We start from the raw sequence: 14,623 nt of genomic DNA, 5'->3' as shown, positions 1-14,623 counted from the left end.
GAGGGAGTACAGGTCCCAGCACCTTCCCTCGAGACAGACCCGACCCAGCAAGGCCTCAGTCTGGCTGGCTTGGGCCCCACCCCATTGCATCTGCCCTCCGCTGGGGTTTCCCTGTCTGTGAAGCACATGGTAAGACACTGGCCCCACCCCACCCTTCCTGGGTGATGTGAAGATTCAAGGTGTCTCGGGACTCCAGGAAGGAGTTGCTCGGTGCAGGCTGGCACCCTGGGCAGGCTTCCTAGAGGAGGCGCTGGGATTTGGGTTGGATCTTGCAACGTGGATTCAACGTGAGGATGATGCCATCCTCCTAAATGTCCTCCTCCCGACCATGTTTTTGTTAAATGCAACTTGACACTTGATTGTCAAGACTCAGCTTTGGTGTCACCTCCTCCAGGAGGGCCTCCCGACTACGATCCCCCTTTACCCAGAGGCCACCATTGCCCACTCATGTGTCAGCCTCCTTGGCTGAGACTGAGTTCTTGGTGGGGCCTGGCCAGCTTGGGAGCTGGGTTGTATCTGCTAACCTTGCCGGCTCCTCCAGCCAGGTGCAGAGCTCCCGGGAGGCCACTGGGCCATTCCTAAGGAAGGCTGGAACCCAGGCCTCTGGGGTCTGGGTGGAGATCCCACTCCAAGGGGGCCGGAAACACCCCGAGCCCTGCCCCTCCCACCCACCTTCAGGTTGTAGATGATGTCGCCGAGCACCAGGTACACCTTCAGGTAGTAGAGGGTCTCCTGGTCGAACTCCAGCGGTGAGTTGCAGAGCGACAGGGCCTTGAGGTAGAAGTGCTCCGCCAGCTCGCCGTCGCCCAGCCGGTGGTAGGCCATGCACTCATTCAGCTGCTCCCCTGGGGTGCAGGCCAAAGGGGCAGGTGTGAGGACGTGGCTTCCTGGGGCAGGCAGGGCACAGGCCCCTTAGGAGCAGGTATGCAGACCCCGGGCAGCCCCTGGCTTGCCTCCAGGCACCTGCAGTCACCTGGGCAGCTCTGGCCAGTCCCTTCCGGGTTCCCAGACTCACTTTCCCATCTGCAAAGCAGAACTAATAAGGCCTGCCCCCGTCTACTGTGAGGCTTTGGCAAAGTCGGACTTGGATGGCCCAGCTCTGCCTACACATAGCCACCTGCCTTTGCTCACTGGTTTTAACCAGGGGAGCCCAAAAGCCATGCAGTACAGGTGCTCCCGGGCACCAGGGCTCCAGGCAACCCACAGACGTGACATCCGACTCCTGGGTGTGTCACGATCAGAGCCCCCTACCCTGGGGAGTCACTGCGTGCCTGAGCTCCAGGTCCCCCCACAGATGTGCAAACCCACCTTGGCTGTCTCCGATATCTTTCCCTTTTCAGGGCGAGTGCCGTGGAGCCTGCTTTCAATGCATTCCCACACAGCTGCACACCTACTGTGTACTGGGCCCGGGGCACAAGGCGCTGGGGCATGCGGCCTGCCCAGGGCTCCCTGCCTCTGGAGGCAGACAGACAACCCTGGCACAGCACCAGGGGATGCCCGACCTTAAAGGGCAGGCTGCTGGAAGGGGAACTGGGACTTCATCAGCCAGAGAGCTCTGTGCTTGATGAGGGTGGGAAGGGCACAAGAGAAAGGGAATATGCCATTCAGCCAGGCACAGGGACCAACGAGATGCCTGGCATGTCTGGAAGGCAGAGGCCACACTGGGCAGCCCTTGTGGTCAGCAGCGGGAAGAGGCAGAGGAAGCAGAGCTCAGCCAGGCAGGGGGCTCAGCACCGCGTGAGAGACCTCGGGATGTGCCCCACAGCCAGACGGGGAAGCCAGCTGGCCAGATCTGCCTGCCTGGGCAGAAGACCAGGAAAATCTGGCAGGTGTTTCAGCTCCTTCCCTGAAGACCTGGAGGCTGGGCTCTGGCAAAGTGTGGGTCCTGGCAGGGTGGGGGCTCAGGGGACTTACCCAGAGTGATGCTGAGTGCTAGGGCCATGTGGGCAAACTCCGTGCCCTCCTGGGCTTCCTCCAGCGTGGCCAGCAGTGCCACCAGCTTGTTGCACAGCCACAGCTCCGCCTTGCAGTTGCCGGTAGTCACTGCTGGGACAGGGCCCGGTCCTACCACACAGGCAGGTGGGGTCAGGCTTCCCGCAGCACCCACCTTGCCCAGCGCCCCCCTCAGAGCCCCAGCTACCCCTGGATCTCGACGCAGCTCTGTGCTCTCAGATAAAGCACAATTCAAACACCCAAGTTGGGGGCTGAAGAGCCACCCGAGGTCCATCCAGCTACACCCGGCAGCCTCAGACCCAGCCTCTCCCACCTGGGCACCGGGGGTCTGACTGGGGGGAGCCAGCACTCCTCTCTAAAAACATATTTATCTCTGCCCAGGGCTGAGCCACACCGTGAGCTCAGAGAAAGGGAGAAGCCGTCCCTGCTTTGGGATGCATGCAGTCCTGGACCTCCCACTGACATGCTGTGTCCTTTGACATGTCCCTGTGCCTCTCTGAGCCTCAGTTTCCTCATCTGTAAGATGGGGACAGGACTTCCTGCTCATGGTTGCTTGAGAGCATCAGGTGCAAGGGTAAGGCCATTGCCATGTCCAGGCCCCAAGCATTTGTCCCAGGCACAGTATCATTCCCGGTGAGACCACTAGGAAACCATGTGCATGGGTGGCCCTGCCTCCAGGTGCGAGGCCTCTGCCCTGCCACACCTGTGCCTCAGCCCTCCAGGTGCCCCCTGAGGCTCACCCACATCAGCCCACAGGCCAGCTCACCCGGTAGAAGGACACGGCTTTCTCCCGCTCCCAGGCCCCATTGAAGAATATGTCTCCAGTTGCCTCAAACAGATCCAGCCCCAGGTTGCGGTCGCCTGTGTACAGGGCCACATTCTGTGCCCCTGAAAGGAGGCAGAAGTTCCCTCAAGACCCACACCTGGCGAGGTGGCCACGCCCACCCTCGCCAGCCTCCTTCCTGTCACACACTGCAGGTACACCTGAGCATTTTTCAGACCCTGAGCATTAGGGCTGCCCCCACCACTGGATGAGGACAATGAACTGATGAACCTGAGTGCCAGGAGGTGACTGAGCAGCTGCAGCCCGGGAGCCCGACACCTGTGAATCCTACCACCAGGGCTAGCCCTAGCCCACTCTCCCTGCATTCAAACCAGTCTCCGTGGCCCCCAGCTTGATGGGAGCCCATCCCCTGGCTCCTTTCTGCATTGCCACATCCCTGTCACAGCTCCGGACTGCACACCAACAGTGTGTGTGGGTGGGCCTGGTCCCCTCTTGGCCATGAGCTCTTGATCCCTCTCCTCAGCTCAAGGAGGTATACAGCAGGTGCTCAATGATGAAAGCTTCACCAGGTTCATGGGCTTCACAAGTTGTTCCAGATCACACTGTTTGGGAAAGCCTCTGAAAACAGCCGCTACGATAGATGCATTTTGTAAGGAGATGTGTCACGTGTCGCCTGGAGCAGGTTCTTCTGTGTGTTAACTGAGTGGCCACATTATTTGAGCATGTGCTGTACACCAGCAGGTGCTGGGCACTGTGAGGGGCCCCGCCTCTGCCCTCAGGGAGAAGATGCTGGCCACTGGGGGAGGATATGAGGGAACCAGTTGGACAGAGGGAAAAGGCATACAACAGATGCTCAGTAGTGGCTTAGGAATGAGTGGATGGATGGATGAATGGATCAATAGATGTATAGACATGGATGGATGCTTGGATGGATGGATGGACAGATGAAAGGGTGGGTGGTTAGAATGATGTGTGTATGTATGGGTAGGTAGACAATGTATGGATGGGTGGAGGGTAGATGATGTATGTACATACGGATGGATAGATGGGTGGATAGACAAATGTATAAACAAATGGACAGATGAATGGAGGGATGTATTAATAGGTAGACTGGTGGGTACATGAATGATGGATGGATGGAATGATGAAGAGGTGAATAGATGGATAATGGAAAAATGGATGAACAGGTGAACAGAAGGATGGATAGAAGGATGAACAGTTAGAAGGATGAACAGTTGGATGGATGATGGAAAGACAGATGGAAAGATGGATGATGGATGGACCCACAGGTGGATGGGTAGATGATGGAAGGATGGATGGATGAACAGGTAAACATGATGGACGGATGAATGGATGGGTGGATGGACAGGTGAATGGATGGATAGACGGGTGAATAGATGGATGATAAAAGGATGGATGAATGGACAGATGGATGGATGGAAGGATGAATGGATGGATGGACAGAGAGTGAACAGCACAGGGGCCCTCCTGCAGCCCTTGCCACTCACCTGGATGTACAGGTCCACCAACTCGCTCTGCTGCAGGATGTAATAGATCTTCCCTGCTTGCAGCCAGGCATGTGCCGCCACCTCTTTCTTCTGGAGGTCAATGAAAATCCCCAGACTTCATTTGGTGTAGTCCAGAGCGGATTTGTAGGCCCTGGAATCAGACACAGGTGTCAGAATAAGGGCTCTCATCCTCCTGGAACCAGTCTGCCTCCTCCCATAGGTCTGGTGACACATGAATCTGGAATGTGGGGACTGGGAACGGCCCTCTTGTGTGTGCAGTGTTCTGCCCTTCCCAGGCTGCTGGGAGGGCCAGGGTGAACACACACGGCATGGAAAAGATGAAGGACATCGTTCTGAGGGAATCGAGCATCATGCTGCCCTGTGGCAGGAGGAGGGTGCTAGTCCATCTCCCCTGCCTCCCAGACATGGCCTCTGTCTTCTCCAGACACACCAGGAGACGTTAGTATTCAGAGGCTATCTAGGCCGATGGTTCTCAAGATGTGCAGGCATCGCAGTCACCTCGAGACCTGTCTGTATAGCTTGCTGGCCCTGCCCCCAGAGCTTCCGGCTCCACAGGCCTGGGGCAGACCCTAGAACTCCCACTTGCCACAAGCTCCTAGGTGACATGGATGCTGCTCTGCTGGTCCAGGCACCACACTTTGAGAAGCATGGCTCTAGCACACTGGCCCATTTTCCTTCTGTGAACCTGAGGCCAAGACTGGAGCCAGTCTCCCAGGTCCCCATGGAATCTGGCTCCTTCTCTGCTCTCTCAGTAAGTCCGACAGTCGAGAGGGTGTGACTGCAGCAATGTCACCGGGCCCTGTGAGTGGGGTGGCCAGGGCCATGGTTACCCCACCAGGTCAGGATGCTCGGGGGAAGCCAAGTGGGCCACATATGGGACGTGAGACCTTGAAACCCTGCCCCAGGGAAGCGGGTGACACAACGGGCTCTGGCTGCTGTGGTCATATTTAAGGGGACAGATGAAGGCCAGGAGTGAAGACTCGGGGCAGGCAGAGGTCAGATGATGAAAGCCACCCTAGTAGGAAGAATAGCCCAGACTGCACGTACTGCCTCTGCTGGGGTTGAGATGACCTTTGGGGAGGTGTGCAGGCAGGGATGGGAAGACGTGTCACCCAACAAGAGAGGCTCAAGCTGGGACTCGGGCCATCCGCAGCCCTAGGACGACCCCAGGCCCAGCAGCTCAAAGAATCTGATGCCAAGAAACCAAATGATCCCAAGGACAGGGTCTGCTGGGGCCCTGGGCCAGCTTCCCTGTGCTCCCCTCTCTGCCCTGCCCCCCCGCCCTCTTTGTGCCCCTCCCTGCAGTGGGGGCTTGGGCGCTGGGTTCCTGGAGGGTCTCCTCCTAGTCAGAGAATGCCCCTGGGGAAGAAGCCTGGGTCTGAACCCCCCACCCTCCTTGGGCAGATGTGTGGGACCGGGGCCCCTTCACACGGTCCTTTCCAAAATCTCATCCCTCCTAGGGCCAGGAGTGAGTGACAGGCCTGTGCTGGGAAATGGGCAGATTTGGCCACAGCCCCTGGGGCTCTGGGCCAGGCCACAGGAGGCACCTCTGAGTGGTCTCACTATGCCATGACGTCCATCCTGGGAGGATGGACAAAGCGCTGCAAGGCAGAGGGGATCCACAACGGCATCCCTTGTCTTGGTCATTTCCCTAGACTCAACTTCCTCATCTATCCTATATCCTATTCCTGCGGCCTAGCTTTCGGACAGCCCTGCCCACCTACTGTCCGTTCACTGCTCAGTCTGCAGTGACTGTTCTATAGCACTCCATGGCTCCCCAGCGCTCTTGGGGAAAAGGCCAAGCCACAGCCTGAGGCCCCAGGCCCTGCTTAGCTCTCCAGAAGAGCTGCTCACCATCCAGCACCCAACCCACCCACTCCCAACTCTGCACCTCCCTGTGTCAGCCCGGCTCACTGAACCCGGCTCACACCCCCGCTCACTCACCACCATTCACCCACCGCCACTCATCCTCACTAGCTCACCCCTGGGCCTTCACACAGGCTACACCACCAGCCCCTCTCCCCTACCACCACCATCTATTACTTGACTAAATCCTCTCAACCCTCTGGTCCCACACTAAAGAGGCTTCCCTAACCCGGGGCCAAGTGCTGCCCCGCCATCACGCCACTCACCCTTTTGTGGCTTCTCTGGCCTGAAGCTCACATTCCCACGTTCAGCCCCTGCCACCCAAGGACCCCACAAGCCCCATTTGTGGGTGGGGCCTGGCCCACTCTGCACAACAAACTGCTTTTGCATGAACCGCTCTGCGGCTTTGGGCAATCACCTCCCCCGTGTCCTCTGTGAAGTGGGATGACAGGTGCACAGGCTGCTGATATACCAAGCAGATAACATGGGCACAAGAACCGGCGTTCCAGGCCTGGCTCATGGCGGGGCCCCAAGTCCCAGCTCAGCAGAGCCTGCCTCGACCCCAGGGTTATGTCTAGGGATTCCCAGCATGCAGGACTTTCAGTGCTCAAGGCAGGATGGTCCCTGGGCAAACCGGGAAGAGCTCGCTGCCCCAGTAGGGCACAGAGGGCCTGCCCCTGCATGGGAACGGCCTGTCTCCAGGGCGCTTGCCAACATCTGCTGTTGGCCATGATGCAGCACTTTCGATGGTGGAAAAACCATCACTTGTTTCTGAATCACAAACCCCAGGTGTGCCCTGACCCAGGTGGCCCCAGAAGGTGCACAGGAGGAACTGGGGCACTCACTCTCCACGTGGCCCATCTCCACGGCGACCAGACGGGCCCACTCATAGTAGCCCTTGCCCTGCTGAGCCGGGCCCTGGTGGGTGCAGAGGTGGCCCAGCTGCAGGAACACGTGGGTGAAGTCCCGGCCACACTCTCCACAGGGCAGCCTCGAGAACAGCCTCATGGCCTCCAGGAGGTCGTGCTGGGCCAGCCTGCTGGCACCTGCATGCAGGCACCGGGCCCCGAAGTTGGCCAGCACCACTGCCTGGTTCCTCCGCTGGCCCAGGTCCCGAGCCACCTGTAGGGCACGGTAGTAGCCCTCGGCTGCCTGCCTCATCCGACCCGTCCTCTTCAGAGCCACGGCCCCCATGTGGGCAATCACGCCCTCCTGGTCCTCGCTGGCCACCACTGGACAGACTGCAGGATGTCCAGGCCACTGGGCTCTGCCCATGAAGCACGTGCAGGCAGTCCACGATGGCACGGACTCCGGCAACAGCACTGGCTTCCACCGCCTGCGTCAGGAAGGTGATGGCCGGGCCGTGGTAGCCACGGTGGCTGTACAGCTGGGCCAGGCTGGCGTGGAGAAGGCCGCGCAGCGCATGGCCTGTGCCCGGGGTTAGGGAGGCCAGCGCTCGCCTGAGGTAGTGGGAAGTCTGGGTGGGCAGGCTGTGGGGCTGGAGGACGTTCTGGAGCACCAGGTTCACACTCCTCAGCAAGTCCTGTGTCCTCAATGAGGCCACCTTGACACAGCTCAGCACCAGGTGGGGCAGGCACTTGCAGCTGTAGATGTCAGCTAGGAGTAGGTGACAGTCTGAGAGCCACGCAGCCTCTGGGGCTCCTGAGTCCCTGTGCAAAAGCAGCAGCTGCTCTAGGAAGGGCAAGGCCTCCTCGGGCTGCTTGAGGTGCACGTGGTGCCTGGCCAGCAGGAAGCAGGCCCGGGCCTCGGGCTGCAGGCTCTGGCCACCCACCGCCTGCCGCAGCGCCAACTGTAGGAGCTCTCCCTCCACCTCAGTGCTGCAGATGTGGCCAGGCGTCCCCAGGAGCAGGGCCATGGCTTTGGGAACCACCTGTGTACACTTCTCCCGGTTCTTCTGCTTCCAGTAAATGCTGGCCAGGTTGGCATACACAGCCACCACCAGGAACAGGTCCCCAAAGCTCCCCTCCAGGGCCCCCGGTGCTTCCTCAAAATACACCCAGGCCTGGGACAGCTTGAGCCTCCTGCTGCACAGCCGCCCCAGCAGGAAGCAGAGTCTGCCCAGGGCCGTGACGAGGCCAGCTTTCTTGGCCGCCCCTCGGGCCTGTGCCAGGTGCCCAGTCAGCTTCTCGTCGCTAAAGCTGCAGAACACGCTGCTCAGCCATGGCAGCGCCACGTCAGCTGGCCTTGTACCCGGGGGCGTTCAGGAATAGCAGTAGTGAGCTCAGGGCCTCTGGGTCCTCCCAGTCATCCTCAGCTTCCAAGCAGAAGGAGGGCTCCTCGGGATCCTGCAAGCTCACGTTGCTGGATGCTGGCTCCTGGGGGCAGCCCGGGCAGGTCTTACATTGTTCCAGAACATTCTTCATCTTCCGCAGGGTCTCCTGTGGCTCCGGGCCCAGGCAAGGTGGAGGTACTTCTGCAAGTCACAAAAACACCTAGACAGATTAGAGTCCAGCAGTGAGTCCTTGGTCCACTGGGGACAGGGTCCCCGCATCCCTGCCCCCTGTATCCCTGGTGCAGCTTGCCATGAGCCCTTGAGAATTATGCGCAATACAAACCCGGGGCCTGGAGCACGTAGGAACTCCGGCACTATGGGGACAGAACACGCAGGCCCGAGGCCCGACTATCCTACAAAATCACCCTCCCGTCCTGCTTTGTCGCCCACCTGACAGCACGGTTTTAGGGCACTATGTCAGCTCAGTGATCCCTCAGAGATGCCTTTCCCTTTAGAAAGCAAGCCTAACTGGACCTATGTATATGCAGCACTACAACTACAAATGTAACTTTTGTCAGCATATCCGGCCCCCCCGATGGGGTAAAGGAATCCATGAAATCCCCAACAGCCAATCAGCTATTGATCAGCTCAAAAGTTGCTATGCAAAATTGGTAAAGCCACCGACAGCACAGGACAGGGATGTTGTACCCATGAACCCAGCTCCGTGCACGGAAACGGGCCATCCCTGCAGGAAGGACGGGAAAGCTTCCAGGCCCCTGTGGCCACCTTCACCTTGGATGGTCTGAAAACCTGAACCCCACAGTTCCTAAAGGGTTAACAAAGGCCAGGCTGCTCAAGCAGCCCCTGGCATCTGCTGGCTTCTTAGCCAAAGCCCCCTCCCAGAGGTGAGCAAACAAGCGCATTTCCTGTTGGAAAACCTGGGATGAAAGGAGGCATTACTGGGAAAGAAAAAACCTAGATTTAAACAGACTCTGTTTCAAGCTCACATGTAAAAAGTATTTTCAATACAAACTGTCTCCTTATTCATCTGTAAAGCCTTGGAATTAAAAAAATAAATATGATTTAGAGACAAATGTCTGACTTGACTACACTAGATTAGCTAAGAAATCTCCCCCACCCGGCAGAGGCACACAGCCCCTCCCAGCCACTACCCTGGCCTCGAGGGCAGCTGGAAAGCCACGTGCCTTTGTTCCAGGGACTTCGGCAGAGGGTGGAACCACCCCCTCCCCGAGGCAAACCTACAACAGCCTTCCCTTCCCCACTGGCTTCCCGGGCCGCCTCTGGGACCTTGTGCCTGCATTCCAAATGTACTGGGATGGATCCCATTCCCAGGGAACGTCCAAGGGCCCTTGGGGCATCCACATCACCAGGCTGTCCACATGCGGACCCTGTGTGAGGGGAAGAGACAAAGCCGTAGAGGGGAGATGGGAGGGCCTCCCTGAATCAGCCCCTCAGGAAGGAGCAGACCCTTCAGGGACCTCAGTTGAGGCCCCTGCAACCTAAGACTCTGAATTCTGCCACCCACTGAGGGCAGTGTGGCCTCCCACCTCTGAGGCAGAGCACAGGGCGAGCTGCAGCTTCTCCAGGTCATGAGAAAGGAACCCACAGCTACACGTGGGTCCCAGCAGTGGAAAGGATGCCCCGCCTCTGTCGGGGACCAGGCGGGGGCCAGCATGTTCACTGGAAGAAGTGTGGGACCCCACAGCCTCCAGTGCCAGAGTAGATGGGAGGTTCAGGCCCACTTCAGGCGACGTCCCCCCAGCCCACACCACAGAAGGGTGACAGCCGGATCCAATGCCCACCGTACTCAGCTCTGTCACCTCCCCCGGCATTACCCCAAGGCCCAGCTCATAACCAGAGGAAGCCTGAGCCACGGGCAAAACCCACCTCGTTCCTGCGGCTGCTCGGTCTCAGCTTCCTCTACTGAGTCTGGCAAGGGAGAAAAGAGAAGCCATCAACACCCCCAGCCAGCGCCTCTGGTCCCATGTCAGCTTGAGTTGGTGTCGGTGTTGCAGGGTGAGAGCATTGCAGGGTGCAGGGGTTGAAAGTAATATCATCCTCTTCCCTCCTGGATCATGGGAACAACATCACTGGGGGGTGTACACTTTCTGCGATATTGGGAGTAACATCGTCTTCTGTGCCTTGGAATATTAAGGACAATATCATGGGGGGGGAGGGGGCGTGTACATCTTCTGCAATATTGGGAATAATATTATTCTCTCTCCCCCTGCAAATTCGGAAAGCTATCACAGAGTGGGTGTTCACCTCCTGCGATATGGGGATTAATACCATCTTCTCCCCTTCCTGATATCAGGAAGAGTATCACACGGGGGTGTACAGTGTCTGCGATACTGGGAGTAATATCAACCTCTCGACCTTGAGATATTAGGAACAATATCCCGGGCTGGGTGTACGCCTCCTACTCTATGGGGAGTCATATCATCCTCTCCCTTCCAGGATATTAATAACAACATCTCATGGCGAGTGAACACAGCCTGCGATACTATAATTATTATCCTCCTCTCCCCCTCTGGATACTAGGAACAATATCACAGAAGAGCTGTACCCTCCCTGTGATATTGGGAGTAATATCATACACTTCTGTGAATATTAGGAGCAATATGACCGGGTGGCTGTCCATTCATTGCTATGTTGGGAGTCATGTCATACTCTACCCCCCTGGATATCAGGATCAGTGTCACAGGGTGAGTGTATACCTACTGCGATATTGAAACTAATATCATGCTCTGTGTCCCTGGATATTAGGAATGACATCACAGGTATGTGTACACCCCCAGCGGTATTACAAGCAATAATAATATAAATTATTAAACATCAATAGTTGATTTTAATAATTATCAGTCTGGTCTCGAACTCTTGACCTCAGGTGATCTGCCCGCCTCGGCCTCCCAAAGTGCTGGAATTACAGGCGTGAGTCACCGTGCCCGGCCAACACTTCTTGACATCTCTTTTTGGACCTCAAATTTAGCATGCCCAAAACGCACTTTTGATTCCCCCTGTTATAACCCACTCCTCCCAGTCTTCCCAATCCCAATAACAGCATCTCTAGTCTTCCAGTTACTCAGACTAAAATCCTTGACATCATCCTTAAAACTTCTTTTTCTCTCTCTTGTCATCCAACCCATTTAAACTCTCCTTTCAAAACACATGCCAGACCTAACCAATTCTCACCTTCCTCATCATTTCCAACCAGGTCCAGCCCTCATCATACCGCTCTGGGTAACTGCAAAAGCCTCCCAATCGCCAGGCACAGTGCCTCACGCCTGTAATCCCAGCACTTTGGTAGGCCAAGGCAGGTGGATCATCAGAGGTCAGGAGTTCAAGACCAGCCTGGCCAACATGGTGAAACCCCTCTACTAAAAATACAAAAAATTAGCCGAGCATGGTGGTGGGCACCTGTAATCCCAGCTATTTGGGAGGCTGAAGCAGGTGAATCACTTGAACTCAGAAGGCAGAGATTACAGTGAGCCGAGATCGTGCCATTGCACTCCAGCCTGGGAGATAAGAGCGAAACTCCATCTCAGAAGGTTAAAAAAAAAAAAAAAGCCTCCCAACCCACCTCTCTCCTTCTGCCTTTCACCCTACCCTGCATTCTACCTTCCACTCTCAAACATTTCAGAAAAAAAAAATTATATCCACAGAGAGAGAAAGAGAAAATACAAATGGGGTGAAATGTTTGGGGAATCTGAGGGAAGAGCATACGGGAATTCTCTCTACTATTTTTGCAACTTTTCCAAAATTCTGGATTATTTCGAATTCAAGAGTTAAACAAAGAAAAAAAAACAAAAAACAAAAAAACCACTATCTCCTTTTGTGGATCCATCCTGTCTTTCCCCTGGCAACTGAAGGACGTTCTCAACTAAACACATCTATTTTTTCATGAACAGTAAAAGAATCCTTGCCTAGTTTTGTCTTTCTGTGCTTGGCAGTAGAAGTGTGTGTGAGTGTGTGTGTGTGTGTGTGTGTTTCATATATATGTGTATATACGTGTGTGTGGTGTGTGTATATATAGAGAGAAATATATATGTGTGTGTATATATATAAATATATATTGCATATTGACAATGATAACGTGTATATATATAAATATATGTGTGTGTGTATATATATGTAATACATACCCCATAGCCTGTCCTTAACCAGTTCTAAACTTAGTGGGAAAAATACATACCTAAGCAGGGAATTTCAAAATAATATGATGAATATTTTGACAGAGGGATGCGTTGCTATGGAACACGCTGCTAAGACACAAAACCTCCTAGATGGGACAAGGAATGAACTAAGTTTTGCACCTATAGGCACCCCCACTGATATCCTCACAAACTTTTATAGTTATATGCATTTGCTTTCCCCGGAACCCCCGTTTCATAAGGGTTAGTCCTAGAGCCTAGTAAGTTCCTACTACAGCTGGCACACGTATGCCATTCAAGAAACAGTGACTGAGTGAATGACGAGTTAAGAACCATTTGTCAGCCAGTGCTCAGTAATACAACACGCACTGGTATGCAAATTATATTTGTGTTGAAAGCAAGGGCAGGATCACAAATTGTCTTTCCAGAGAAAGCAAACCTCAAAAACTTCTTTGCCCTAGTAAAGCACGTTATAAGAAGCTCCCCTTATATAACAGAAAACCTCCTCATTCGTTACCAATGGCACGTAAACCTAGTACGCCTCCGCCTCTGATGACATCTCTTCCATCCCCAGGGCTAGATAAAGGAGGTTCCGGAAACCCTGGTAGTGGTGAAGGTGGCTCCCAGCTCTGACAGTCTTGAACCCTGCGGCGCGGAGGTCACACAGCAGAAGAACAACCGAGGGAAGCATCACCAGGCTCCGAATATGTTTGAACCAGAGATGGCAAATAGGATGCAATCAACTGAAAACACCAGAGATTCACGGTGGCCACCTGAGGGGTTGTGCTCTTAAAAAACAAAAATTAAAAATAAAAAGTAAAAAAGTGAAAAAGGAAGGGGTCAAGAATCCATCAGGTCTGACTGAGACATGTATCAGTGACTAACACCACATATGGCAAAAGCACTCCGGTGCGCTTTGGGTCCCCACAGCTTCAGCAGTATTCAAACGCGTGTGCTGCCCTAAGACTAAGCCATGGGAATACCCCCAGCAACTCTGCCAGGAGAAACAGCTCACATGGATTTGGCTAGAAATACCGTTGTCTTTAACAAATTAACACTGAATAAATCCTGACTTATTAGAGCCTGCGAGAATGACATTCTCAATGATAACAGTTATCACTACAATCTCCAAACATCTGCGATCCTGCAAGGAGGAACTGTGACAGCGCAGGCCACATGTCCAGAATACTTCCCAGACTGCCTGTTACAGAATAAAAGAAATGAAACCCCCCCTAAGAATGTCTTCACTCACATTTAGCCAGTTGTTCCTTTGTGTGCATCTCTGTGCTAAAATGGCCATTCTTCCCCACAGCGTGAAATCATATGCTAAAATAAATGAGACTCACATGAAGCCAGAAACGTTCAGATGCGAGGAAACCAACACAAACGAAATGGGCTGGAGAGTGTGGCCAGGAGGATGGTACTTCCCAGGAAGCAATTACTTCATCTCTGCCCACGAAGCAGGCAGCTGTCACTGTCCCCCAGGCCCACGCCAGCCACTCGCAGTAGGTTCTAACCAAACTACCTCCAACAATCAACGTAAATACACCACACAATTGGCTTCTGAAAGGACACCTTGCAACCAACAAGAAACTGTAAGCACAACTTTGAAAAACTGTGCAACTAAAAACCTTGGAGAGGGATAAACACTGCCACATTTTGACTCAAATACTGTTACGTGGTAGCACTGCAATAATTCACTGAAACGAAAGAATGAATGAGGAATATGTTTACATAGGAATCAGGGGAAGCATGACTAATCATTTAAAGAAACAGGTCAAGAAACTGCTAGGTTCAGATGCTACCGTGAGACACTGTCAGGGCCTTAGGCAAATTCACTTCTCTTGGTCGTGTTTCCAGGCTCATCAAAAACCAGCTTTGGACTAGGGAACCTGTTGCTTTCCAATGCCTTCCTTCTGCGATTCCAGCCCAGATTTCAGGACTGCTCTCCCACTTGGTATATGAAAGTACTTTCTATGTATAATAGCAAGAGTACATTTCTGTGTTGAATGCGGTTTGGGACCTACTCTATGAGGAACAATATCACCATGTAACTTTAAGCATCATGACAAGGCGCACTCTAGAG

General features: G+C 54.5%; 1 protein-coding gene across 12 annotated transcripts in view; it reads right to left on the bottom strand.

The window, feature by feature from the left end:
• Positions 1-14,623, bottom strand: part of LOC722743 (SH3 domain and tetratricopeptide repeat-containing protein 1-like) — a 54,841-nt gene that overhangs the window by 2,424 nt on the left and 37,794 nt on the right. The window contains exons 2-7 of one of the 12 annotated variants that reach the window (XR_013400896.1): positions 10,274-10,454; positions 6,978-8,585; positions 4,246-4,396; positions 2,720-2,841; positions 1,915-2,064; positions 673-845 (exon numbers count right to left, since the gene is read on the bottom strand). Coding sequence is in view for 5 of the 12 variants with exons in the window: in XM_077953608.1 (XP_077809734.1) it covers positions 1,911-2,064; positions 4,246-4,396; positions 6,978-7,407 (735 nt within the window). In the remaining 7 variants the exon portion in view is untranslated. Of the gene's footprint in view, positions 1-672; positions 888-1,770; positions 2,370-2,643; positions 2,842-4,245; positions 4,397-6,977; positions 8,586-10,273; positions 10,455-14,623 lie in introns of those variants that run through there. The other 11 variants (XR_013400894.1, XR_013400892.1, XR_013400890.1 and 8 more) reach the window with 11 other exon arrangements.

Source organism: Macaca mulatta, chromosome 11 (genome assembly GCF_049350105.2).
Source record: "Macaca mulatta isolate MMU2019108-1 chromosome 11, T2T-MMU8v2.0, whole genome shotgun sequence".
Taxonomy (NCBI): Eukaryota; Metazoa; Chordata; class Mammalia; order Primates; family Cercopithecidae; genus Macaca; species Macaca mulatta.
The sequence above is the reverse complement of the archived record's forward strand: the minus strand, read 5'-3'. Positions and strand labels throughout refer to the sequence as shown.